General features: G+C 45.9%; 2 protein-coding genes across 2 annotated transcripts in view; both read left to right on the forward strand.

The window, feature by feature from the left end:
- TVP23C (trans-golgi network vesicle protein 23 homolog C) overlaps positions 1–20,675 on the forward strand; it is a 59,328-nt gene extending 38,653 nt beyond the window's left edge. The window contains exon 6 of the mRNA XM_050763468.1: positions 20,346–20,675. Within this exon, the coding sequence (XP_050619425.1) occupies positions 20,346–20,675 (330 nt within the window). The remainder of the gene's footprint in view (positions 1–20,345) is intronic.
- The window catches only part of CDRT4 (CMT1A duplicated region transcript 4), a 98,502-nt gene that overhangs the window by 3,083 nt on the left and 70,521 nt on the right, over positions 1–24,898 (forward strand). Inside the window, exon 2 of the mRNA XM_050763481.1 lies at positions 20,958–21,179. The gene's annotated coding sequence lies outside the window, so the exon portion shown is untranslated. The remainder of the gene's footprint in view (positions 1–20,957; positions 21,180–24,898) is intronic.

The following is a 24,898-nucleotide window of genomic DNA, read 5'->3' on the forward strand; positions in this document are numbered from 1 at the left end:
CAGCGTTAGATAAGAGTGTTTCACTGTGGATCTGTGAGCATCTATAGCCACTGTGTGCATCCTTCTGGGACCCCAGCAGCTGCTTCTGAGAAAACAGAGGGATGGAGAAGAGGATGCCACCCAGATGGTGGAAACATCTATCAAAAGTTAGGATGTCCTCTCTCCTTCCTCATCAAAGAGGAATGGCATCACCACCTCCTATTTGATGAGAATTTAAACACATCTAGAACATGTGCTTTTCTTTTCTCCTCTCTCTGGGATCACGTCATACTGCCTCCCAGAATCCTGTCCTTAACCCCCTTCCTTAGAATTTACAGCATAGCCTGGCAACAACCAAGCATTCATCTTTATTCTAAAGTACCTAGGACAGAGCTGGATATGTGACAGATGCTCAAAGGCTGTTTAATCAAACAGGAAAAACCCATATTGGGAGTAGGGAGTAGTGGGAGGCAAAATGGTACTCTCAGTGAATTATAATATTTTAAAATTTGTCTAATAGAGAATATAAAACAAACCAGAGAAGCATAAAGGAAGGTCATGCTAATTTTCATGAGATATTTTCTAACTCCAGGAACAAAATGGTGAAAGGGCATTCTAAGTCAAAGGAATTTATTGTGTAAAGATGTGAGAGTAACACACACACACACGCACACACCCCACTCTGTGCTACAACCGCAAGAAACACTTTGTTCTTCAAATGCACCAAGCTCTCTTCAGCAGCGTTTTGTACTGGGTATAGGACACCTTTGAAAAATTCTGGATATTTATCCTTTGTCTTCTTGGCATGTTAAAAATACCTTCTGGCGGCCGGGCGTGGTGGCTCACGCCTGTAATCCCAGCACTTTGGGAGGCCGAGACGGGTGAATCATGAGGTCAGGAGATTGAGACCATCCTGGCTACCACGGTGAAACCCCATCTCTACTAAAAATACATAAAACAAACTTAGCCGGGCGCGGTGGCGGGCGCCTGTAGTCCCAGCTACTCGGGAGGCTGAGGCAGGAGAATGGCGGGAACCCGGGAGGTGGAGCTTGCAGTGAGCTGAGATCCGGCCACTGACTGCACTCCAGCCTGGGAGACAGAGCGAGACTCTGTCTCAAAACAAACAAACAAACAAACAACAAAACCAAAAAAACAAAACAAAACAAAAAAATTCTTCCGGCCAGGTGCGGTGGCTAATGCCTGTAATCTCAGCACTTTGGGAGGCCGAGGCGGGTGGATCACCTGAGGTCAAGAGTTCAAGACTAGCCCGGCCAACATGGTGAAACCCTGTCTCTACAAAAATACAAAAATTAGCTGGGTGTGGTGGCAGGCACCTGTAATCCCAGCTTCTTGGGAGGATGAAGTGGGAGAATCTCTTGAGCCCGGGAGGCGGAGTTTGCAGTGAGCCGAGATTGTGCCATTGCACTCCAGCCTGGCGACAGAGTGAGACTCTGTCTCAAAAACAAACAAACAAACAAACAAACAAACAAACAAACACAAAAGGCCAGGCAGCGTGGCTCACGCCTGTAATCCTAGCACTTTGGGAGGCCGAGGCGGGCGGACTTCCTGAGCTCAGGCATTCGAGACCAGCCTGGGCAACACAGTGAAACTCCGTCTATTAAAATACCAAAAATTAGCCTGGCGGCGGGCGCCTATAGTTCTAGCTACTCGGGAGGCTGAGGCAGGAGAATCGCTTGAACCCGGGAGGGGGAAGTTGCAGTTGAGCCGAGATCGCTCCACTGCACTCCAGCCTGGGCGACAGAGCGGGACTACGTCTCCAAAAACAAACAAACAAACAAACAAAAAACAAACAACAAAAAAAATTTCTGCTCTATAACTTCACTTTTAACATTGTTTAGGGAGTTTTGTGTTTGTTCGGTTTGTTCTTTTTAGAGGGAATCTTGCTCTGGTGGTGCACAGGCGTAAACCACCATGCCCGGCTAATTTTTGTATTTTTGTAGAGAGGGGGTTTCACCATGTTGGTCAGGCTGGTTTGAAACTCCTGACCTCAGGTGATCTGCCCGCCTTGGCCTCCCAAAGTGCTGGGATTACAGGCGTGAGCCACCATGCTTGGCCAGGAGTCTTTGGACTTATATGTTTTAAAAACTTATATGTTTTTAAAAAATGTAGCCAAACTTACCAACTTTTATGACTTACTTGTCTTTTCAATATTCATTTAAAACACTCTTTCCTTATCAATGTAAAATGATACTCTACATTTTCTTTTAAAGTTATAAAATGCTGCTTTTCATATTTAGCTTTTAAAATTATTTAGAATTTATCTTGGCATATAGAGTGAAGTAGGGATCTCATTTTATCTTTCCCCATGTAGACAGCCAGTTGTATCAGCACCCTGTACTGAATAATCCAGATTTTCCTCACTGATTTGTGATGCCATTCTGCCAAATACCAAGTTCCTAGTGTGAATAGGTCTATTTTTTCCTTGTTTATTTATAGGGGTACTTTGTGTTTCCTGAATGCTAATTCTTTGCTGCTGATATATATTGTGAATGTCTTATCTCACTTTGATTTTCTCATGAATAGCAGCTCTTAAATAAGATTACCAATCTTTCATAGCTTCTGTTTTATGTTTCATATTTGTGAATCTCTTTCTTACCCTAAGAACATAAAGATATTCTCCTATATTCTCTTAAATGTTTCATAAGTTATGTCTTTAAGCCTCCTCAAATTGATTCTTTTGGTATGGTGTGAGTTAGCATCTGTAGTAATTTGTATTATTTGCTCACAATTCTTTCTTTCCTTCCTGCCTGTGCCATGATTCATTTTGGGCAGAATATACTCCACTTCCCCACTGTCTTTGAGCTTAACCACGTGACTTGTTTTGGTAATTAGAATGTGAGCAGATATAATGTATGTCCCACACAATAGGAAACTTTAAATGTGTGGTTTGATTTACTCTCGTGTATTCCTTACCTGCAACATGAGAAGTGCATGCCCCAGGTAGCCACATTCCTTCAGCTTGGGTCAGAGAATGAGAGACATGTGGAGTAGACCTGATCTGACCTGCAGTATGCCACAACTGACTTATAGACCTCTGTGTGACAAATATATGTTTGTTGTTATATGCTACTGAGATTTGGGAAGTTGTTACACAGCATAATTGCAGCAACATGGCTGACTAACACATAATCACATTCCTTTTTATTTCCCATATGGCTAACCAATTATTGAAATACCTGTCCCGTTCACATTGATCTCCAATACCAACTCTATCATAAACTAAGTTTCTCTACATATGTGGTTCTCTTTTATGCCTCTCTTTTCAGTTATATTTCTCTATTTGAATATCCCTACACCAATACCCATGAACTTAATTAGTATAAATTATAATAATTTTATAATCAACTTGTTAAGTACCAAAAAAGCTCTGCTGGAATTTTGATCATAACTCCATTGAAACCATATATCAAGTAGGGGGAATTCTCATCTTTGCAATACTGAATCTTCTGATCCATGAACATTGTATGTCTCTTAAGTCCTTGATTTCTTCAAGTAAAGTTTTTACAATTTTCTCTATAGAGGTCTTTTCCATTTGTGGCTAGCTTTATTTTTGGGTGCTTCACATTTTTTGTTGCTTTCATTAGCAGTATTTTATGCAATCACATTTTTTAAAGGTTCATTTTATATGTATATACTTTAGGATTTTTGTGTAGATATTTTGGGATTTTTATCTAGACAAACATGAAACTGCAAATGATGACAGATTCTTTTCCTTCATTTCCAATCTTTGTATTTTTTTATGCCTTACTGCTTTCCCTAGGTACTCCAGTATAATTTTGTAAAGACATGGTGGTATCAAGCACCCCTGCTTGCCCCCAATATTAAGGGTAACGTTTATAATATCACATTTAATGGTAAAATATTGAAAGCTTTGTTTGAATATGTGTGGATGTCCAGTTTCAGCCATAATGTGATAACAAGAACCTCCCACTTATCCTCCCACTGTAAGTAACTAGAAAGTGGACAAGATACATAAAATAACTTATTTCAGGAAGTATATGATTGTGATCCCTGGGAAAATGGACATAAGTGAAATGAACTCTATAATTGCCTTGGCTTTCTACCTGGAGGCAATTTCTGACAAGAGGAAAAGGGAGGAGGAATCTAAACAGAGCCTGAAATCCTCTCTGAGTTGAGAAGATCAAAGATGACCCAAAAAAGGGAGCCCAGGGGAGGCTGGGTGATCTGAAACCATGTCATCTGGAAAATAGTTAGAAGTCTTGGGCTGTTTAACTGGCAGTAGAGGAGACTGAGGGGCAATATGAAAACCACCTATAGAGATTAGAAAAACTGTCATGTTGAACAGGGGTTGTTTGTGTTCTGTATGGCCCTGAAAGACAGAGTTTAGGACAGCTGGATGGAAATGAGAGGAAGAAGATTTTGGTGAAGTCCAAGGAAACACTTTCCAGCAATCATGGTTGATCAGGCTGGAGTGGGCAGCCTTCCTCAGCTGGTAGATGAAGGCACTGAGCAAGCATGCTGGGTTGTTGCTGAAGGAGCTTCCATAGTGGCAAGTGACCAAGCTAAATGGCATCCAGGGTCCCTTTTACTCTTAAAGTTTTTCATAGTTTGGTTTGCATAGCTTGGCCTCCATAAAAGGCAGCTGTCACCAACTGACAGTACTTTTTTTTGTTTGTTTGAGACAGAGTCTTGCTCTGTCGCCCAGGCTGGGGTGCAGTGGCATGACCTCAGCTCACTGCAAGTTCTGCCTCCCGGATTCACGCCATTCTCCTGCCTCAGCCTTCCGAGTAGCTGGGACTACAGGTGCCTGCCACTACGCCCAGCTAATTTTTTGTATTTTTTAGTAGGGACGGGGTTTCACCGTGTTAGCCAGGATGGTCTTGATGTTCTGACCTTGTGATCCACCCACCTCGGTCTCCCGAAGTGCTGGGATTACAGGTGTGAGCCACCACGCCCGGCCACTGACTGACAGTACTTTTAAGGCATGTTGAGAAAAATGAGTCCTTGAAGACCCCAACCTTTATAAAACTGAGTAGGCAGGGTTTTAAAAGAGAATTTTCCCCATGCTTACCACATAATTTGTGTGTGTGTGTGTGTGTGTGTGTGTATATATATATATATTTGAGATGGGATCATTACTCTGTCACCCAGGCTGGAATACAGTGTCATGATCATGGGTCACTGCAGCCTCGAACTCCTGGGCTCAAGTGATCCTCCTGCCTCACCCTTCCAAAGTGCTGGTATTACAGGCAGCAGCCTCCGTGCTTGGCTTGTATTTATATTTTTGTTTGGTTTCTTACCTTTGTGTGTCTTTTCTTGAAGGCAAGGATCATGTCATATACATGTTTTCATGTTCTAGTATGGTAGTATGTGGATACCAGGTGCTTCTTCAATACCTAAGTGAATTAAAAGTATATTAGTCTGTTTTCACACTGCTGTAAAGAACCACCTGAGACTGGGTAATTTATAAAGAGAAGAGGTTTAACGGACAGTTCTGCATGGCTGGGGAGGCCTCAGGAAACTTACAGTCATGTGAAGGGAAAGCAAGGCACGTTTTACATGGTGGCAGGAGAGTGAGAGAGAGTGGGGAACTGCTACACACCTTTAAACAATTAGATCTTGTGAGAACTCACTCACTATCACCAGAACAGTATGGGGGAAACCACTCCCATGATCCAGTTGCCCTCACCAGGTCCCTTCCTCAACACGTAGGGATTACAATTTAAGATGAGAGTTGAATGAGGTCACAGAGCCAAACCATATCACAAGGTGATTTGGCCTGAGGAGGGATTGGAAAACCTTCATCTAGTGTTCTCCTCTCCCTCTTGTATCCCGGGCAGACATCACTAGTCAATCATGGAGCTCTTCTCTACTGAGCCCAGTCTTAGCCATGGAATTCTTTGGAAAACACAGATTCTAGACAGTCACTTTTAATTAATTAGAGTTAGCACAGACACTGTCTGTTTGTCATCCCAGAGCTAAAGGAATGGGAATGCTTAGGATTCTCTAAGGCACAGTGACAACCTGTCCTAGTCACAGTCTACTTTGTTGACCAGCTGCTGAGAGCCCAACTGTCATCTGCTTTCCAGATGTTGGAGTTACATGGGTATTGCTGGCATGCTGATGGTTCGCCAAGGGGAACATTTTGGGCTCCTGAATGCTAGGGATGCCTTCTGGATGATGCACATGAAAAGCTTTTTAGCTTGGATATGCTGTTGACACAGTATGCAGCATTGCAACCATATAGAGTAGGATTTGGGACATGATCACATCTCTGAACCCCCTTATATTTGGGTAGATCTTGATGCTGTATTGGCTTCACCTCCTGACTCTTAATGCCCATGGGGTTCTCTGTGACAGGCTGGGAACATTCTTTTTTTTTTTTTTTTTTTTTTTTTTTTGAGACAGAGTATTGCTCTGTCACCTAGGCTGGAGTGCAGTGGTGCGATCTTGGCTCACTGCAACCTCTGCCTCCTGGGTGCAAGGATTCTCCTGCTTCAGCCTCCTGAGTAGCTGGGACTACAGGCACGTGCCACCACACCCAGCTAATTTTTAAAAATACTTTTAGTAGAGACAGGGTTTCACAGTGTTAGCCAGGATTGTCTCAATCTCCTGACCTCGTGATCCACCCACCTTGGCCTCCCAAAGTACTGGGATTACAGGTGTGAACCACCATGTCCAGCTGAGGCTGGTAACATTCTTGAGTGAGAATTCTCTTATGGTGCAGTGGGAAGAGAATGGGCGTGGGACTCAGCCCTTCTGAGCTCACCTTCTGTCTCTGCTGCCTGCCAGCTGTGTAGTCATCTGGATGTTACTTACCTTCATCGGATGTGGCTTCCTCCTCTTTAGGGTGGGATGGCAACATCCACCTCAAACCATTGTTTGGAGGTTTAATGAGACAACCTAGGTAATGTGTCAAGCACATGATGGATATAAACAATTCCCAGCACTCATATAGGTTGACTGTGCACCGAGTGCTACTCTAAGCCCTCTACATATATTAAGTCATTTAATGCTCACAACAACTTCATGAGGTGGATGATAAAAGTAATTATCACCCTTATTGGATAAGATGAGGAAACTGAGGCACGGAGTAGCTAATTCTACTCAGGGACGGTCACACACCTAATACTTGGTAAAGACAAGATGCAGATCATGGAAGTCTGTGCTCTTAACTACTGTGAACCTGTAAGAGATCAGTACCCACTTCTCTGCTTAACTATTGATGCATATTTATTGACCCCTGCTCCCTGAAAGAAACTGTGTTAGATGCTGGGGAAGATACACGTATTAGTTAGGTACATTTAGGACTGAATGAAAAGAGCTATGAGATTGAGTGGGACACAGTCCCAGGCCACAGAAAGTTTACTACCAGTTGGGGAGTGACAGGGAGGTGGAAAGGGTAGACAGCAAAGTAGTCCATGGAAAGGTGTGACCTATGGAAATGACTGGTGTGCATTATCCTGCCAGGAATCTCTGTGGGTAAATTATTAAATAGACAGTCTCATTTATAAAGCAGCCTCTTTGGGGTTTGCTCGGCAAGGGAACTGACTGATGGGGGGCTTGTTCAGCACTTGAATAGATACAGTTGAGTTTCTGAGCTTGCAAACCTGGGGTGAGTTGCCATGCCTGTGTTTTCCCAGACAGCACACACCGTGGGATGCCCTGCTGAAGTAGGGCAAGCAAGCAGGATCTTCTAGTCTCCTGTAGCCAAGGCCTCTCTCCTGAAGTTTATGCCCAGGTCTGTGATACACCTGCTGGATGTTCATACTTGGGATGTGTGGCCATCCCCTCAAATGGAGTCTTTCTGGAATCAAACCCACCATAATATTGCTAACTTTTAAGGGATGAATTGTCCACCCCCACCCCCAAATTCATATGTTGAAGTCCTAACCCCACATTACTTTTCAAGGTGACTATTTTGAGACAGGATCTTTAAAGAGGTGATTAAGATAAAATGAGGTCATATGGGTAGGCCTTAATTCAGTCTGCCTGGTGTTCCATAAGAAGAGGATATTAGGACACACTTACACACAGAGGAAGGACCATGTGAAGACAAAGGGAGAAGATGCCATCCACAAGCCAAGGAGAGAGAGGCCTTAGAGGAAACCAGCCCTGCTGACACCTTGATCTTGGGCTTCCAGTCTCCAGAACTGTGAGTAACACATTTCTGTTGTTTAATCCACTCAGTCTAGGGAACATTGTTATGACAGCCTGGGCTGACTAATGTACTAACCGTCTCTTCCTTCTCCCTGTCACATCCGTTACCAAGTCCCCTAGATTTCCTTCACAACCAACACCTGTATTTCTTCTCCATTCTTGCTGTTGTCTCCTGTCTGGGCACTGCGGCAGGAAGCCTTTGGCCTTGCTGTGTGTATTAGTCTGTTCTCTCATTGCTCTAAAGAAATACCTGAGACTGGGTAATTTACAAAGAAAAGAGGTTTACTTGACTCACGGTTCTGTAGGCTGTACAGGAAGCATGGGAACATCTGCTTCTGGGGAAGCCTCAGGGAGCTTTTACTCATGGCAGAAGGCAAAAGGGGAGCAGGCATCCTACTTGGCAGGAGAAGGACCAAGAGAGGGGGTGGAGGTGCCACATACTTTTAAAACAACCAGATCTTGTGATAACTCTATCAGGGGAACAGCACTAGGGGATGGTGCTAAACCATTCATGAGAAGCCACCCTCATGATCCAGTCACCTGATACCAGGCCCCACCTCCATCTTTAGGGATTACATTTCAACATGAGACAGGCAGGGGCACAGATCTAAACTCTATCACTGTGCCTGTCATTCACTCATCTTGCTCAGGTCTGCAATCCACCCAGAAGACATTTGGAGACCCTGGGGCAAGGGAAGGGCGTGGTAAAAGCTGGGGTTTAGGATCATTAGGGTCTCCATTCCTTGAGTATGGCATTCAGAGACTTGTCCTCTATCACCTGGCCTTCCTAGGTTCTGATTCTCCACTAATAAAAACAATTTATAACGATACCCATATTCGCACTCTCCTCTGAATCCAAAGTACTTTTTCGGCATGAAAATCGTATCTCGTGTAGTTCAATTTTCATTGCTCACGTCTCAGGCTCCCAACTGGGCGTGTATGTTTCCTGAGTGGAGGGAGGATTCCCCTCTGAGGGGTTAATTCCCCAACAGTGTCTGGCCCGGTGCCTGGTTCACATGGATGCTTGTCTCAGGTCAGGTCCTCAGGACCAGATGCTTACATGAGGATTCCTACACAAATGATTCATTTCTGGTTCCAGGGGAATAGAGTTGAGTCGGAGGAGCATTAGGTAGGAGGGGGTCTAATTTTAGGTTAAGTTCCAGGGAGTTCCAGGCTAAGTTCTGGATTGCACAGGTGGACTCTGGAGTGTACGTTATACCTTTGCACATTTTTCCTTTGTCCCTGGGACTCAGGGAGCAGGGCTTTCTTGCTCTCACATCTGTCAGTCATTGACTCAGGGCCACGCCCACTGTGGGTATGGGCACTTCTAGCCACTTCTGGCTTATGTATTCTGGCAGCTGTGTTTCTAATACAATCCCAAAGACAATCTTTGAAAAAGGAGTTGCACTTCTGGGTTGTTGGAAACCTAAAGCACACTGAAGCTGGGGAAAGACGCCCCTAACCTGTAAAAGGGATCCGCGGGGACCTGGGTGGCACGCTCCTGGTGTCCGCTGCAGCCATGTGTAAGTCCCTGTTGTCTCATCCACCAGAGAAGGGGCTCAGGTTGGATCCCATTGCTCAGTTTTGCACTTGTGTTGTCCTCTGTGGCTTTTTGTTTCATGTGTATTTCCTGTAAGTAGCCCTTGTAACAGGAGAGGTCTCAAGTGCTGAGTAGTGAACCCTTTTTGACATGGCAAGATTTTGTGTTATTTTATGTGTTTAATCTTTGCCCCCAACCGTTTACATTGTAGAACTCTCTCCGTTTTGCCAGTTTTGCCATAAATTGCCTACATTATACTCCGCCACACTGATGTCAGCTTGCCTATTTCCCTGACCTTTGGAATATTGTGCTCCTTATTTCCATTTATTCCTTTCTTTCATGCTGTTTGTTTTCTATCACATACAGTTTAGCCGTTTTGTCATTCTTAAAAGTCATAAATAAATGCCAGAGCGTGCACGCACTTCTTTAACCATGTAAAGAAATCAGACAGCTATATAGGTCTTACAAACATTTTAACATGCTGTACTAAGTTGAAAAGAGGTAACGTGTTTAATGTTACAACAGAAATCCTAATATTTATTTTTAAAGATTGAGTGTCTGTTTATAAACATTTCCTATTCTTTTGAAGTGACCCTACTTAACTGTCGTTTGACTTGTTTAAGCCACCCAGGCTATGGTATTTCGTTATGTCCCAGCTGAGGCAGGACAGTTGAAAAGGCTGCTCCAACCTGAAAAAAGATTCTTAGCTTTAAAAAGGGTGTTTGCTGCCGGATTGATGGGCCATATTCACCTTGAGAGTCCAGCATCCTCTCCTAAGCAAGTAGCCCAGAGTAAATGGCTGCACCCCACAAACGGTGATAAAAACGTTCTCTTGGAACGTGCGGAGGATGCTTCTCAATGCTGTGGTTTTCTGGTTAGTGACAGGCCCTGGGTCTCTGGGCCTCCCTCACTGTCCGCCCCTGCATTCAGAGCACGCTTGAGAAAATCATGGAAAGCACTTTCTATATCCAGCTTCTTCTGCTCTATGCTGAGATTCAGACAGTAGCTTTCCTTCACTGCCTTTTTTATGTTTCTGTATTACTTTACAGTGAATTAGGGAAAGGTTGCACGGAGCCAGTGGGGTGGTGATAGTTAGGGACTCAGATATCCATTTTACTGGATGTTTCAGACCGTTTACAGATCTGCTGCTCATGTCTTGCTGGGGAAAGCCAGGCAATGCTAAGAGCTAAGCATTTGGCAGATACTAACCTCCTGGTTGAAAAGAACCCTTTGTCCTGCTATTTGATGCTATGAAAGAGAATCCTGAAACTGTCAGAAAGAAAAGAGAAAGCATTTTACCTCTTCGCTTTGAAAATGTAAATTGCTTGAGAGATTTAAAGTTATAAATCTTCGTCCCTTGCTATCGACGCTAGGACTGGACAGCCCTTGAACCATGACGTTCAATTCCCCATCTCAGGCTGGAGCTTCCTCTGTACTTACCAATTCCAGTTGTGAAAATCGAAGTAAAGAAAATGGATAACTGTTTTAAAGAAGAAATACTCAATTGTTTTCACATAGAAAGTTTTTTAAAGCCTAGTTTAAAATTCAGTCCACTTTCAGGGTATTTTTAGTCTCTTGAGAATGTTCCAGATCGCTGACTCAGTAAGCCCAGGCTCTTAAAAATGCATGTTTTTAAACTCCACAATGTGACATTGTCTAAGCTCCTTGCCATTTGAGTCTGACCGTATATTCTGAAGTCTGCCTTGGCTTCGTAAGGACTGTTCCTGGCCTTCTGGAGCCCCCAAACTCCCCCACTCAAATCTGATGATGGGGCAAGTTCCTTGCATAGTACAAAGAGAAGGGGCCCAGGAGTGGCATGCAAAAGAACAGAAAGTTACTGTGTTTACGGCCGTCGGAACCAAAAGTGCTTCTGAGAGAATGAAATCTAGCTTTCTAGAAGAAGAAATTAAAGCCCAGAGAGGAGAGGGGATTTGCCTAACGTCCTACATAGCCCATCTGTGCCATGTCCTCAGCCTTCCCAAGCAGGAGGGGACTCCATGGGGGTGGGTGTGTTATCTCTCTTTTGATTTGACATAGTCCTTAATCAGGCATCTTTTTTTGGCCCAATTAAGTTTGGTCATGGTAGTAGGATTGGCTTGCTTGAAATAAAATGGTTACTTTAGGAGTTGGTAACTTAGTATTTCCTGATCTGAACTATATATCTGTAATAAAGATATATCAATTATCTTCTATGGGCTATTTAAAATTTACATAGATATATACACACATATGTATAATATGTATATATATGATGTTCGTGCAGCCAGCAATATGCAAAGCAGAGAGCATGGCTTCTAGTAGTTTGGGGATTGTAGCAACAGAGATTGCTTTCCACTTGGGGACTGGATGCCACCAGATGGGACAACAGACTCTCCCTTCTTATGAACCTTTGAACGTTGCAGGGATTGTTTGGGTGTTGTCATAGTTACCGGAACTGGTGACTTCCCCCTGTAGCCTTGTCCCCTTTGTTTCTTCTTCTTTTTTTTTTTTTTTTGAGATGGAGTCTCGCTCTGTCGCCCAGGCTGGAGCGCAGTGGAGTGATCTTGGCTCACTGCAAGCTCCGCCTCCCGGGTTCACGTCATTCTCCTGCCTCAGCCTCCCGAGTAACTGGGACTACAGGTGCCCGCCACCACGCCTGGATAATTTTTTTGTATTTTTAGTAGAGACGGGGTTTCCCGTGTCAGCCAGGATGGTCTCGGTCTCCTGACCTCGTGATCCACCCACCTCGGCCTCCCAAAGTGCCGGGGTAACAGGCCTGAGCCACCGCGCCAGGCCCCCTTTGTTTCTTCTTATGGAAGGTCCTTTTGGGATCCCAGGGTGATATAGAGAGAGTTAGAGTCTGATCTTGCCAGAAGGACTTTAGATCTCATGATTTCTTGCTCATGAGATAAAGTCTGGATTAAAGAAGGAAACTCTGGCAAAGATTTTAAAAACGAAACCTGTCATCCTGGCTTACAGTCTCTCCCAGTCACTTCCTAACCCCACCCACTTCAACACCAGAGCAACCCACATCCCAAGAAAGACAGAAGAGGAGGCTTCTGTGGTTTGTCTTTCTTGGCCCTTCCAATAACCATGTAAATAAGTGGATCTCAAGGGTGGTCCCAGGACAAGCAGCCTTCACCATTCCCTGGGAGTTATTAAAAGTTATTAAAAGTGCAAATCATGCTGTCCCACCTGGATCTACTGACTCAGCAACTGGGGAGATGAGACCCAGCAGCCTGTGTTTCAGCAAGTTGTCCAGGTGATTTTTGAGAAGAGCTGTTCTAAGTAACCACTAATTAAACCCTAATTTCCAATTCCTTGAGTCTTCCTGGGACTTCTGTAATTAATTTGTCTGCTAGTAAACATTAAAAATATCAGATTACTTAATTTTACATATTAGATATTGAAAATAATATGAAACTCTCATGAGATCATATCATATTAGATATTGAAAGTATCCAGTATTTTTCCAGAGTCACAAAACAAAATTGAAAGGAAAAAAGAATATAACAGTGGTATTCTTGAGCCATTAAGTGGGGACAAGGGAAGCCCATTCCATAAACTTGGGGACATTTTGATTGAAGGAAGCATATGGACTGGAACAATTCTTGGATTAGAATAAAAAGAACTGGGAAAATGGAACCAATTAAAAAATCATCTGTCTTTCAGTTTCTTAACCATGTAGAAACCTAAACTTGTAGGACTACCAGAAACTCTATTAGTACTTTAAATTTCTTAATAATTCCAATTCTTTAGGACCTAAAACCAGTTGTTTGGATTCCTGGAAATGGCAGGAACTTTTAGGATGCTGCTCTATTAATGAATTACAATTTTAACATTTTCCGAAGGCTTCCAGTGGGGCAAAATTGATGCCTTTGAAATCAGGGACTCTGTCTTTATTATGGTGACACATGGGAGTGAAATAGAGCCCTTGTTCTTGATGGCACTGAGCACTTTCACTTCTGTAATGTCATTGTTTGCTCATAATAACCTCTCACATTTGTCTGGCTCTGTGGTTTTTAAAGCTCTTTGAATTTGGTCTTGTATTTTATTTTCATAAAACCTCTCTACTGTGGGTACCTGTGATTAACATTTATGATCCTGTTTCCTTAGCTATGAAATGCAGGAAGGGGCTTGTCCAAGATCCCATGACCTGTGGGTGGCTGCCTCTTCCATTATCTTTCTTTTTTATTTTTTGAGATGGAGTCTTGCCCTGTCACTCAGGCTGGAGTGCAATGGCGCGATCTCAGCTCACTGCAACCTCTGCCTCCCAGGTTCAAATGATTCTCCTGCCTCTGCCTTCCAAGTAGCTGGGATTACAGGCGCCTGCCACCACGTCCAGTTAATTTTTGTATTTTTATTATTATTTTTTTTCTTTGAGACGGAGTCTCGTTCTTTCACCCAGGCCGGAGTGCAATGGCATGATCTCAGCTCACTGCAAGCTCCGCCTCCTGGGTTCATGCCATTCTCCTGCCTCAGCCTCCCTAGTAGCTGGGACTACAGGCACCTACAACCACGCCTGGCTAAGTTTTTGTATTTTTTAGTAGAGATCGGGTTTCACCATGTTAGCCAGGATGGTCTCGATCTCCTGACCTCATGATCTGCCCGCCTCGGTCTCCTAAAGTGCTGGGATTACAGGTGTGAGTCACCGCGCCTGGCCTAATTTTTGTATTTTTAGAGATGGAGTTTTATCATGTTGGCCAGGCTGGTCTAGAACTCTTGACCTCGTGATCTGCCTGCCTTGGCCTCCCAAAGTGCTGGGATTACAGGCATAAGCCACTGCACCCGGCCCCACTATCTTTTTAAAAATAAAAAGGGCCAGTGATACTGCTTTTCTGCTTTTTAAAGAAAATACATGGATATGTATAAAAGCTTTGACATATTGCTAGAACTTGGTAAATGGTAGTTATTCTTATCCTATTGTCTCATTTAATATGGGGAATCTTAGAGGAATTAGTGGCTTTTGGTGACATACAGGCCATTGCAGAGTTGAAACTATGACTAAGGTGACTGGGCTCTTAGCCAGCTGTTCTCACCAGTCGTGTATAAGCATTCCCTTTTTTCCATAGACTGGCCAACATCTGGTATTTTTTGACTTAATAGTAGCCATTCTGACTGGTGTGAGATGGTATCTCATTGGTTTTGACTTGCATCTCTTTGATAATTAGTGATATTGAGCATTTTCTCATGTTTATTGGCTGCTTGTACGTCTTGTCTTGATAAGTGTCTGTTTGTGTCCTTGGCCCGCTTTTTATGTGGTTGTTTGCTTTTTTCTCGTTGATTTGTTTGTTAGCTCAAGTCTTAGTCCCTCAGGTCTCACCATCATCTTCCTCCAGCCCAGCTCTCCTCTCTACTTCCTCCTCTGGAACTCCTCACTAGAACCCCGAAAAAAGCAAACAGAAACATTTCCTGAATGCTTGCTGCAAATCAAACGCAATTCTAGACATGGGCGATGCAGAGACACAGGCCAGCTGGCCACCACATGTCATTCATTATAAGTAGCACTTTTGCTGTTTTTAAAAACATGTCAAGGTCTCCGAAATCAGAGTATGTCTTACCACTCATAGCCCATTGGCAGGTTCTTTTCTTTCTTATAGGTACATAAAACAATGATGCATTTTACAACCATGGCATCTTAGGTTTGCTGAAATATAATAGTTTCTCCCTTCAAGGAACTTACAGACTGCCTTCAGGGTGAGGCAAGAGCACAGTAAGAGCTAAGTGAGGGCATGCCATGTGAGCCAGGGAAGGAGCACTTCCTTCTAACCTGGAGCATCAGCGGGTTCTCCCTGATAGGGGAGGATCTGAGCTAGAGCTTGAAGGAGGAGTGGATTTTTCTGTTTTTTCTCCCTTGCTCTGTCGCTCAGGCTGGAGTGCAGTGGCACAATCATGGCTCACTGCAGCCTCCATCTCCTGGGCTTAAGCGATCCTCTCACCTTGGCCTCCCAAAGTGCTGGGACTACAGGTGTGAACTGTGCCCAGCCAGATGAGTGGAATTTTAATAGGCAGAGGAAAGGTGGAAGGGCATTTTACTCTCAGGAATCTGTATAAGCAAAGACCAAGAAACTCGTAAAGGTGCAGGTGGTAGGAATCACCACTTGGAAGGAAGGTGCGGTCAGCGCTGATATTCAGCACTCCTGGCTGTCAACTTTCTAAAGTATTTCCTGACTAGTTGTAACCAGCAGCTGCTCCAGGCCTCCCAAGTGCATCCTGTCACCTGGGCTGTCCCCCTGCCATCTCCCCTCAGTCCAGCAACTAAGGGATTTACGTGGGCTGAGCCCGGAGCCTCCAGGTCCCTCTGATTGGCTGGTTGGTGCCAGGCACTTCCCTCTGTTAGAGGTTGTGCCTATTACTCTGGTTGGAGAACAACTCTGGGAGCTGATATAGCAAGGAAACCTCCCTGAAGCCAGATCAGAGAATGACAGACGGGTGCTGTGGGCCAGGACACTGGCCGCCAAATCTTTAAAATTGTGCCCTTCCACATTTGCTCATGCATCCTCAGTAACTGCGTATTTATTTATTAATGTAAACAGCTATTACTGTGCCATTATGTAAATCTAAAACATACCCCAAAATAGAAGTTAAAAAATGAGATAAATAACAATTGAAGTCAGAACATTTTCTGTCCCCAGTGCAGGGACTCATCAGGGTCTCTCTGCCTGGCAAGTGCCCCCAGTTTACCAGGGGGTAAACACTGGAGAGGCTGGGGCTGCAGTGAAATTACCCTTCATGTTAGAGGCACGAGGAACACAGGGAAGGAAATAGCGATAAGAGACAAGACCAAGAAGTAGATCCAGAAATACCCAGCAGTGTTTTTAAACATTACAACCATATCTTGGCCAGTGCTTGTTGGTAAGCTCTATTAGTGGGTCATTTTCCTGGCCCCAGAGCAGCACCGCATAATGTAAATGCATGACTCAGTAAGGTGGTGGAGCTTTGGGTATGGTGAGAAGCACCAGCGAAGCCACAGGGAGGGGAGCGAGGGCATGTGAGTCTCAACGGAAGAACGACTGGAAGTTGGGACTCCCTAGTTCCCTGAGAAACAGGAGGAGTGCTCCTGGCCAGGTGGGGGCAGGGTGTGTGAGTACCTACAGGATCTGAGCGGGATGCTGCGTACCTTGGTCCATTTTGGCCGGGCAATTACATGGGGTCTGGGTGGAGAGCCTCAGCCTTTGATCTCTCTCTATTCCTTCCAGAGGGCTTTGAGGACACGACAAAGACCACAGCAGCCCAGCTCTGTTTTTCCTTCCTTTCTCATCTGCAATGAGGGGCAAGTGGGGTGGCTGTTACAGGGAAGTGGGCAGGAGAATCAGAGTACCCCAGGGTGGGTGGAGGTCATTGGAGCCAGTCCTCACCAACTGAGAGATGCCTTCAACCCAGCAGAAGAGTACCTCCTAGGGATGCAGTCAGTCCACGGGACACGTGTGCAGCTTGGCCTCTGGGTTGATCTGACTGAATGGTCAGACCACAAGTGTTTACAAAGGTCCTGAGCCTGCCTATGTCAAGAGATGGTTCTCTTTGCCTGTCTAGTAACTAGCACTTAATAAACATTACAATAAGGCAGTCACTGCACTAACACTTTCACCTACTCATTCATTTACTCCTTACATGAACTCGAAAGAAGTGGTACTACTTTTATCCTCACTGTACAGATAAGAAGAGGGGGCATAAGAAGATAAAGGCTTTCTTTTTTTTTGTTATTTAATTTTTATTTCATAATAATAAACTTAACTCTGCAATCCAGCTAGGCATGGAAGGGAGCAAGGAAACATGGAACCCAAAGGGAACTGCAGTGAGAACACAAAGATGACAGGATAGTGCGAGCAAATGGGGTGAAGGGTGCTCCCCTGAGCTACAGAAGGAATGGTCTGGTGGTTAAGATAAAACACAAGTGAAACTTATTAGAGTTGTCCACAGTCAGCTGGACAACTGGTCTCTGACAACTCTTCTTGCTGGTCTTGCCATTCCTGGACCCAAAGCGCCCCATAGCCTCCACAATATTCTTGCCTTCTCTCACCTTGCCAGAGACCACCCACTTCCCATTCAACCACTCTGTCTTGGCAGTGCAGATGAAAAACTGGAAACTGTTTGTATCGGGTTCTGCATTTGCCACGGACAGGATGCCAGGACCTGTATGCTTTAGGATGAAGTCCTCGTCATCAAATTTCTCCCTGTAGATGGACTTGGCACCAGTGCCATTATGGCATGTGAAGTCACCGCCCTGACACATAAACTCTGTAATAATTCTATGAAAGCAGGAACCCTTAAAACCAAATCCTTTCTCTCCAGTGCTCAGAGCATGAAAGTTTTCTGCTGTCTTTGGAACCTTGTCTGCAAACAGCTCAAAGGAGGTGCAGCCCAAGGGCTCGCCGTCGACGGCGATGCTGAAGAACATGGTGGGGTTGACCACGGCTGACAGTATGGGGCTCCCGGCGGTGGCGGCATGTGCAAAAGCCAAGACTTTCTTGAGTTATACAAGAAGGAAGCAACAGTGCTGGGATTTGAACCCAGGAATGTCTCGATCTAGAGGCTGTGCTCTAAACCACTAGGCGTCACTGCCTGAGACTGGTGGGAGAACTGACATGCGCTCCACAGCCTTGTAGGTCCACCAGCAAATTCCCAGCCCACCCACAGGCTCAACAACAGCACCTTGGATCAAAGATTTCCACGAATCTCGGAAAGATATATAGTCCAGATTTTTGCTAAAAACTGACATGCAGGGTTTTGTTGTTGTTGTTTTCGCCTCCTCTGTTTTGCTGTTTTGCTGGATAGGTTTGCTTTAAATATTAAAGGAATAAAACATCTAGGACTATAGCTCCATGGGCTGCCTTCAGTACCACTACCTCTTCAGTGCTGAGAACACACATGCATTGAATGTGTAATCAGAATATAACTGGGGGTCCGTGTGGCCTGGGCTATGCGTGATGCTGACTCAAATAAACAGCGATTTTATTGGACCCTGTCCTTCTTCCAGAAGATCAATGGAAAGTACCTTCCAATTTTTGGTCCCTCAAGAAGCCCCCGAAGGTCAGAGGGAGGGGAGGAAAATACCTTCTTGATGCACCAGAAATCACCTTATAAACCTCATCCTCCGTGGGGCACAGTGGCTCACACCTGTAATCTCAGCACTTTGGGAGGCTGAGGAGAGAGGATCATTTGAGGCTAGGAGTTTTGAGATCAAGCTGGGCAAAATAGTGAGACCTTGTCTCTACAAAAAAATTTAAAAAATGAGGTGGGCATGGTGGTGCGTGCCTGTAGTCCCAACTTGAGCCCAAGAGGTTGTGGCTTCAGTGAGCTGTGATTGCCCCATTGCACTTCAGCCTGGATCACAGCATGAGACCCTGTCTCTTAAAATTGTCTTTATTGAAATGATTCTCAGTATCCCCTACGCTACTGCAGCTGATTTCCAAAGCCGCCTCATCTTCCGTGCTCTCAGCTCTTAATAAACCCATCTGAAGTGCAGCTCTTCTCTTCCAGCAACTCCTTGTTTTTATGTTCATATCCAAGTGAATCTTAGCTTTGTCCAGAAGCAAAACCCCCATGACCAGGACTCCAATTCTGCCTCTCTTTTCTGGCCACTGCCTCTGTGTCACCAAACCCCAGGGACAAATTGGCAAAGACAAAGGTGGCTCTAAGAGGAAGAGGGAGGGAGAAAGGGAGTGAAAACTCACACATCACAAAGTCTTGTTCCTGTTGAAAATGCAGGAACATCAAGCCCAGTACCAGAGCTTCCCATGATTCAGGCCTAGACCCCTGGTTCCTGGGCTGTCTAGTGGGTGAGGGCCCAGGGCCTGGAGGTGTTTCGGGATCCTCAGGCCTGATTTGGTGGACAGGACCATGTTCAGGGGAAAATGTGGAGTCAGGGCTGCACGCTTGCTCTCAGGAGACTGGGCTCTTTTTTCTGAGCATCCCTGAGAAACCATCCTTAGGTTTTGGTACTACTCACCGGGTTGTGCCTAGCTTCCCGGCTTTGGAACTTCATTCACTTCCTCCACCCTTCCTAGCCCTTCCCTTCCCCCTTCCAACAGGCTGACACCCACTCCTCCTAGAACTCTACCATAACTCACCATCCTACAAGAGCTTCCTTCTGTTTGGGATAGAACTTCGGTGGCCTGCATGCTAGCCATGAAAAGCATTATGATGGCCTTTTCCTAACCCTAACAACTATTGATTTCCACTTGCTTCATTTACTTTACATTTCCCTCTCCTCTATATTAGATTTCACCAAACCATATACTTATAAATTAACTTGCACAGAATATTCTGATAGCTTATTTTGGTGAACATGAAACTGAAGGCAAAAATCTCCATCCTTCAAAGAATTTCACATTCTAATGTCACCAAGTTTTCGACATTCTAATGCCAGTAAATTTTTTTGAAAGTTGAAATAGAACATAATGAGGCAGCAAAACGAGACCAGGAGGGTTCTCTGCACCATGCTCCAACAATCTTCAGTCCCCGTTCACTGTTCATGTCTAGGACTGAGGAGTTCTAAAGCATATCACCTTTTGCCTCAAGGACTTTCTTTGAAACATGATCTTGCTCTGTCGCCCAGGCTGGAGTGCAGTGGCGTGGTCACAGCTCACTGCAGCTTCAACCTCCTGGGCTGAAGCGATCCTCCCATCTTGGCCTCCCAAGTAGCTGGGACCACAGGCGTGCCACTACACCTGGCGAATTTATTTTTATTTTAGTTTTTGTAGAGACAAGGTCTCGCCACATTGCCCAGGCTAGTCTGAAACTCTTGAGTTCAAGAGATCCTCCCGCTTCCGCCTTCCAAAGCGCTGGGATAACAGGCGTGAGCCGCTGCTCTGGCCATCCCTGGAGGATGTTTCATCAGGCAGACACTAATTGTTTCACCAGGATCACGGATCCGGCTCTTTACAGGAAACCCGCGCCCCGCCTTAGTCCTCCACCTCTTCGTGCGGCTCCAGGCAGCTGCCAACAGATGGCGCCCGCCCGCCTATTTCTCTTCCTGCGGCTTTTGGGCCCGGCGGGGAGGTGGGGGGAGTCCCAATTGCAGAGGAACTGGTGAGCCCGGGCCAAAATTTCTTCTGGCATCTGGAATGCATTAAAAACAACCCACAAATCTGAAGCTCCTCTTGGCGGGGGGAGAGAGAGAGAGGAGAGAGAGGAGAGAGGGAAGAGAGAGGAGAGACAGGGAGAGAGAGGGAGGAGAGAGGGAAGAGAGAGAAGACAGGGAGAGAGAGAGGAGAGAGAGAAGAGAGGGGAGAGAGGAGAGAGAGAGAGGAGACGGGGAGAGAGTAGAGAGAGGAGAGAGAGAGAGAGAGAAAGGAGAGAGAGGAGAAAGAGAGAGGAGAGAGAGGAGAGAGGGAAGAGAGAGGAGGGACAGGGAGAGAGGGAGGAGAGAGAGAGAGCGGAGCGAGAGAGAACAAGAAACTTGAAAAACTAAGGGGAAAAGGGCGGAGGAGAGGCAGCAGCGCGGTCCCCGCAAGCGCTCGCTTTCCTGCATTGGCCGAGCAACCCCCAGCACGCCTGGTCTGCGGGGCAGGGCCGTGCGGCCCCAAGGAAGGATGCGGTGAGCCAGAGGGTTCCAGACAAAGGAGGGGATCCCCAAGGCTCCGGGCCAGCCAGTCCCTCTTTTACTGGCACCACAGTCCCTCCTAGGCGGGGACGAAGAGGGAAGGGGTGGAGGCCTCTACCCTCCCCTCTGCGTGTGGCTGTGTCCCTTTACAGAATGACAGGCTCCTACTTCCGAGGGCGGGGACTAATGGGTAAGGCTTAACAGATCCAGTTCCAGAAATTATCTGTGTTTTTTTTCAATCACCCTCTTGTGTCCCTCTCCCCCATTTAATTTCATCTTTTATCTTTTTCTGGGCCTTCGTAATGACAAGTAGTTTTATAGGTTGACCAGTTTTACTACTTAGTGTCTAACAGGCCGAGTGATGACACCGTTGAAGGAGGTCAGGGCGGGAAGGACATGGAGAGAGATTGGGGGGGCGGGTGATGAGGCCTGTGAGCTCCCTCCCGGGCAGTGCCTCAGTGGTGACCCCTCTCAGGCCTGGGGACTGAGATCTGGTTCTCCCTCCTCCTCTTGGAGCCAGGGGGCGCCTTCGTGACTAAGGAGGGAGAGGATCTGGCCTTGTGCAGCTCTGCCCACTGACAGGTCACACCTGTTCTCCAGCTGGGTGGCAGCTCCCTGAATCTGGCCAGTTTCTACTTTTTCACCTAACTCACATGATTTCCACTTCAATCCCACTACTGCTGGCTGCCCCACTGTGGACAACTTCATTAACCTCCGTTGCTCCTAAAGGCAGTCTTTTGATAGAAATGAGTGGCAGAAAAGGCTCAGAGCAACCAGGCCAGTCTCAGCCCACTTACTGCAGTTAGCCTCTCTGTTATGCCTCACTTTCCCCAAGGACTCTCTGAGGGGTGGCTATTAGTACTACAGCTCCTGAGTGAATACTGAGGCCAGTCCCACAAATGTGAGGTTCTCTTCTTTCCTCCGTGAGTCGTTGGGTGAAATAGAACTCTTGCTAATAGCTCACCAAGTCAATTAAAGATTGAGAAGGTAGGCATTGTGAATATGGGATTAAATAATGTCCAAGTGGTAGAATGAACTTCAAGAGAAATAGAGAGGAAAAGGATCTAGTGGTCATAGTGAATCCCAAGTTGAAATGAGTCAACAGGAAGGGACAGTGATGAATAAGAAGGGACAGTGGGAAAACCCTGACAGAAATGCTTTAGCTACATCCTGTACCTTCCCACTCTTATTAGAGGATGCTTGATTTTTGTTCTAAGAAATAGAAGGGAAATACATATTCTAGGTTCAACAAGTTATAAATTCCTTAAGGGCAGAAGTCTTTTGCATCTCTCACAAGGTTTAAAAATTAATAATTGTGGCCCGATGCGGTGGCTCACGCCTGTAATCCCAGCACTTTCGGAGGCCGAAGTGGGTGGATCATGAGGTCAGGAGTCTGAGACCAGCCTGGCCAACATGGCGAAAACCCATCTCTACTAAAAATACAAAGATTAGCCTGGTGTGGTGGCGCACGCCTGTAATCGCAGCTACTAGGGAGGCTGAGGCAGGAGAATTGCTTGAACCTGGGAGGCGGAGGTTGCAGTGAGCCGAGATCATGCCATTGCACTCCAGCTCTGGGCGACAGAGCAAGACTCTGTCTTGGGGTTAAAAAAAAAAAAAGAGCTTACAAGACATTTTCACACATGGTAATTTTTCAGCAAATTCTTAGTGGAAGAATGAATAAGTAAATTATACAATAAAAGTGATCTCACAAGTTCGAAGAGGTCAAATAGCAAGTCTACCATAATAATAAGCATTGCATGCATGGCCTGAATTGTCAAATCTTCCATGGCTGAGATCACTCACTTCCCCTCTTTATTTTCTTCCCATGTAACCTACCTCTCCTTGGCTTATGTAATTTTTTTCTCCTCCTGATGAAGCAGAGTGAGGTGTTAATAGCCGGGATTTGGAGTCAGGCAAGTCCTGACTCCCAGTTCGAATCCCAGTTGCTTCATTGATCTTGACCAAGTTGCTTATGTTCTGTTTTTTGTGCAGCAGTTCTGTTGTCTCTACAATGTTGGGGGGAGTGGGCTCTCCTGGGATAGCTATAAGGGTTAAGTAGGATGTGGGGGTGATAGAGCCTTGCAAAGTGTTCCAGGGTGGGCTGGTCATATTTTATAATATACCGCACAGCTTAACACTTTCTGCCCACCACATCCAATACAAATTGGTTGAAACAGGTGGTAACGTGCTGGGTTGATATGTAGGACAGTTTTTAAAAAATCAGACTGGGCTGGGTGTGGTGGCTCACGCCTGTAATCCCAGCACTTTGGAAGGCTTGGGTGGGCAAATCACGAGGTCAGGAGTTTGAGACCAGCCTGACCAATATGGTGAAACCCCATCTCTACTAAAAATACAAAAATTAGCCGATCGTGGTAGCGTGCACCTGTCATCCCAGCTACTCGCGAGGCTGAGGCAGGAATCTCTTGAACCCAGGAGGTGGAGGTTGCAGTGAACCAAGATTGTGCCACTGTACTCCAGCCTAGGCGACAGAGCGAGATGCCATCTCAGGAAAAAAAAAAAAAATCAGAATAGAAGCAGAGAAGGCACACAGTTGCTTCTTTCCTGGAGCTGGGACAATAGCCCAGGTTGGATCCCTGAACAAAATGTGGGCTCTGACCAGCAGAGGTTTTTCTCAGGAGAATTAATAGCCACCAGAGCAGGGAAGGTCTGTGACAGGATTAGGGTGGCCTCTGTGATATTCACAGGCATCCTGGCATGTGGCAGAGACCGGCTTTTCATGTGTTAAAGGAGACCCCTGGGGCACCTGCATCTCTGAGGGCAAATTATAACCCCACATATCCTAGAGGAAGATTCATCAGGGCGGAAGATTTGTCTGGAAAAAAGACTCAGCCTTGTTGAAGACACACAGAACTACCCAGAATTTCCTTGGGGGCTGGAGTCATAACATTTCTGAGCTACTTTTACTGTGGGGAAACTGAGGCACTGAGTGATTTGCTGGAGATCAAAGTTGTGGCAGGAGCGACACAAGAACACATGATCTGACAGAGTCTGTTTTCTTGCCCATGGACAGACTGTGGTCACGTTCAAAGGGGAGCCAGAACCGAGGTTGTTCACCCACTGGCTTAGAATATGATGCGGTGACAGTGGGGACAGTACCCTGGAGCCACCCACTGAGAGTTTTTCTACCTGGGTAAATTAGGTCCATTTGGTGTGGAGACCAGGACAAGTGGATTCCTTAGAAGGCAGCCCAAGGGGCTAGGGCATCAGAAGGGCCAGAGTGAGCCTGGAGGACCCAGCACACCACGGGGGCTGTTGCAGTGCTGGTGACACTCGGAACCTGTTGCCAGGGCAGGCGAGTAGCTGAGCTTGTCCTGGGATGAAACAGGCATGAGCTCTGGGAGCAGTTGGGATGTGGGCAGGCCATGGCCATCTCTGTGGGGCTGACTTCTTCCCCGTTGTCATTCCAAGTTTAATCAAGGACAGGGACCAGCGTGAAAGGGGCTTCTCTGGGCATTGGGCACTACCTGGGGTCTCTGAGTCCTCCATGCAGCAGTTGCTTCCTGAATGGCATGGCTGAGCTCCAATAGCCTGACTCTGCAAGCTCATTTTTCTTCACTCCCTTTTACTTTGTGCCCACCCTTCTATCCTGTCTGACTCTGCTTTCCCTGTACAGCCTCGCTCAGCCCCAGCCTGCTGCTCTTCTGCCCTGTCTTTACCTGGTGTGGAAAGCCTGCAGAGCTGGGAGTTGTCTC

The sequence above is a fragment of the Macaca thibetana genome, chromosome 16 (assembly GCF_024542745.1).
Source record: "Macaca thibetana thibetana isolate TM-01 chromosome 16, ASM2454274v1, whole genome shotgun sequence".
NCBI classification, from domain to species: domain Eukaryota; kingdom Metazoa; phylum Chordata; class Mammalia; order Primates; family Cercopithecidae; genus Macaca; species Macaca thibetana.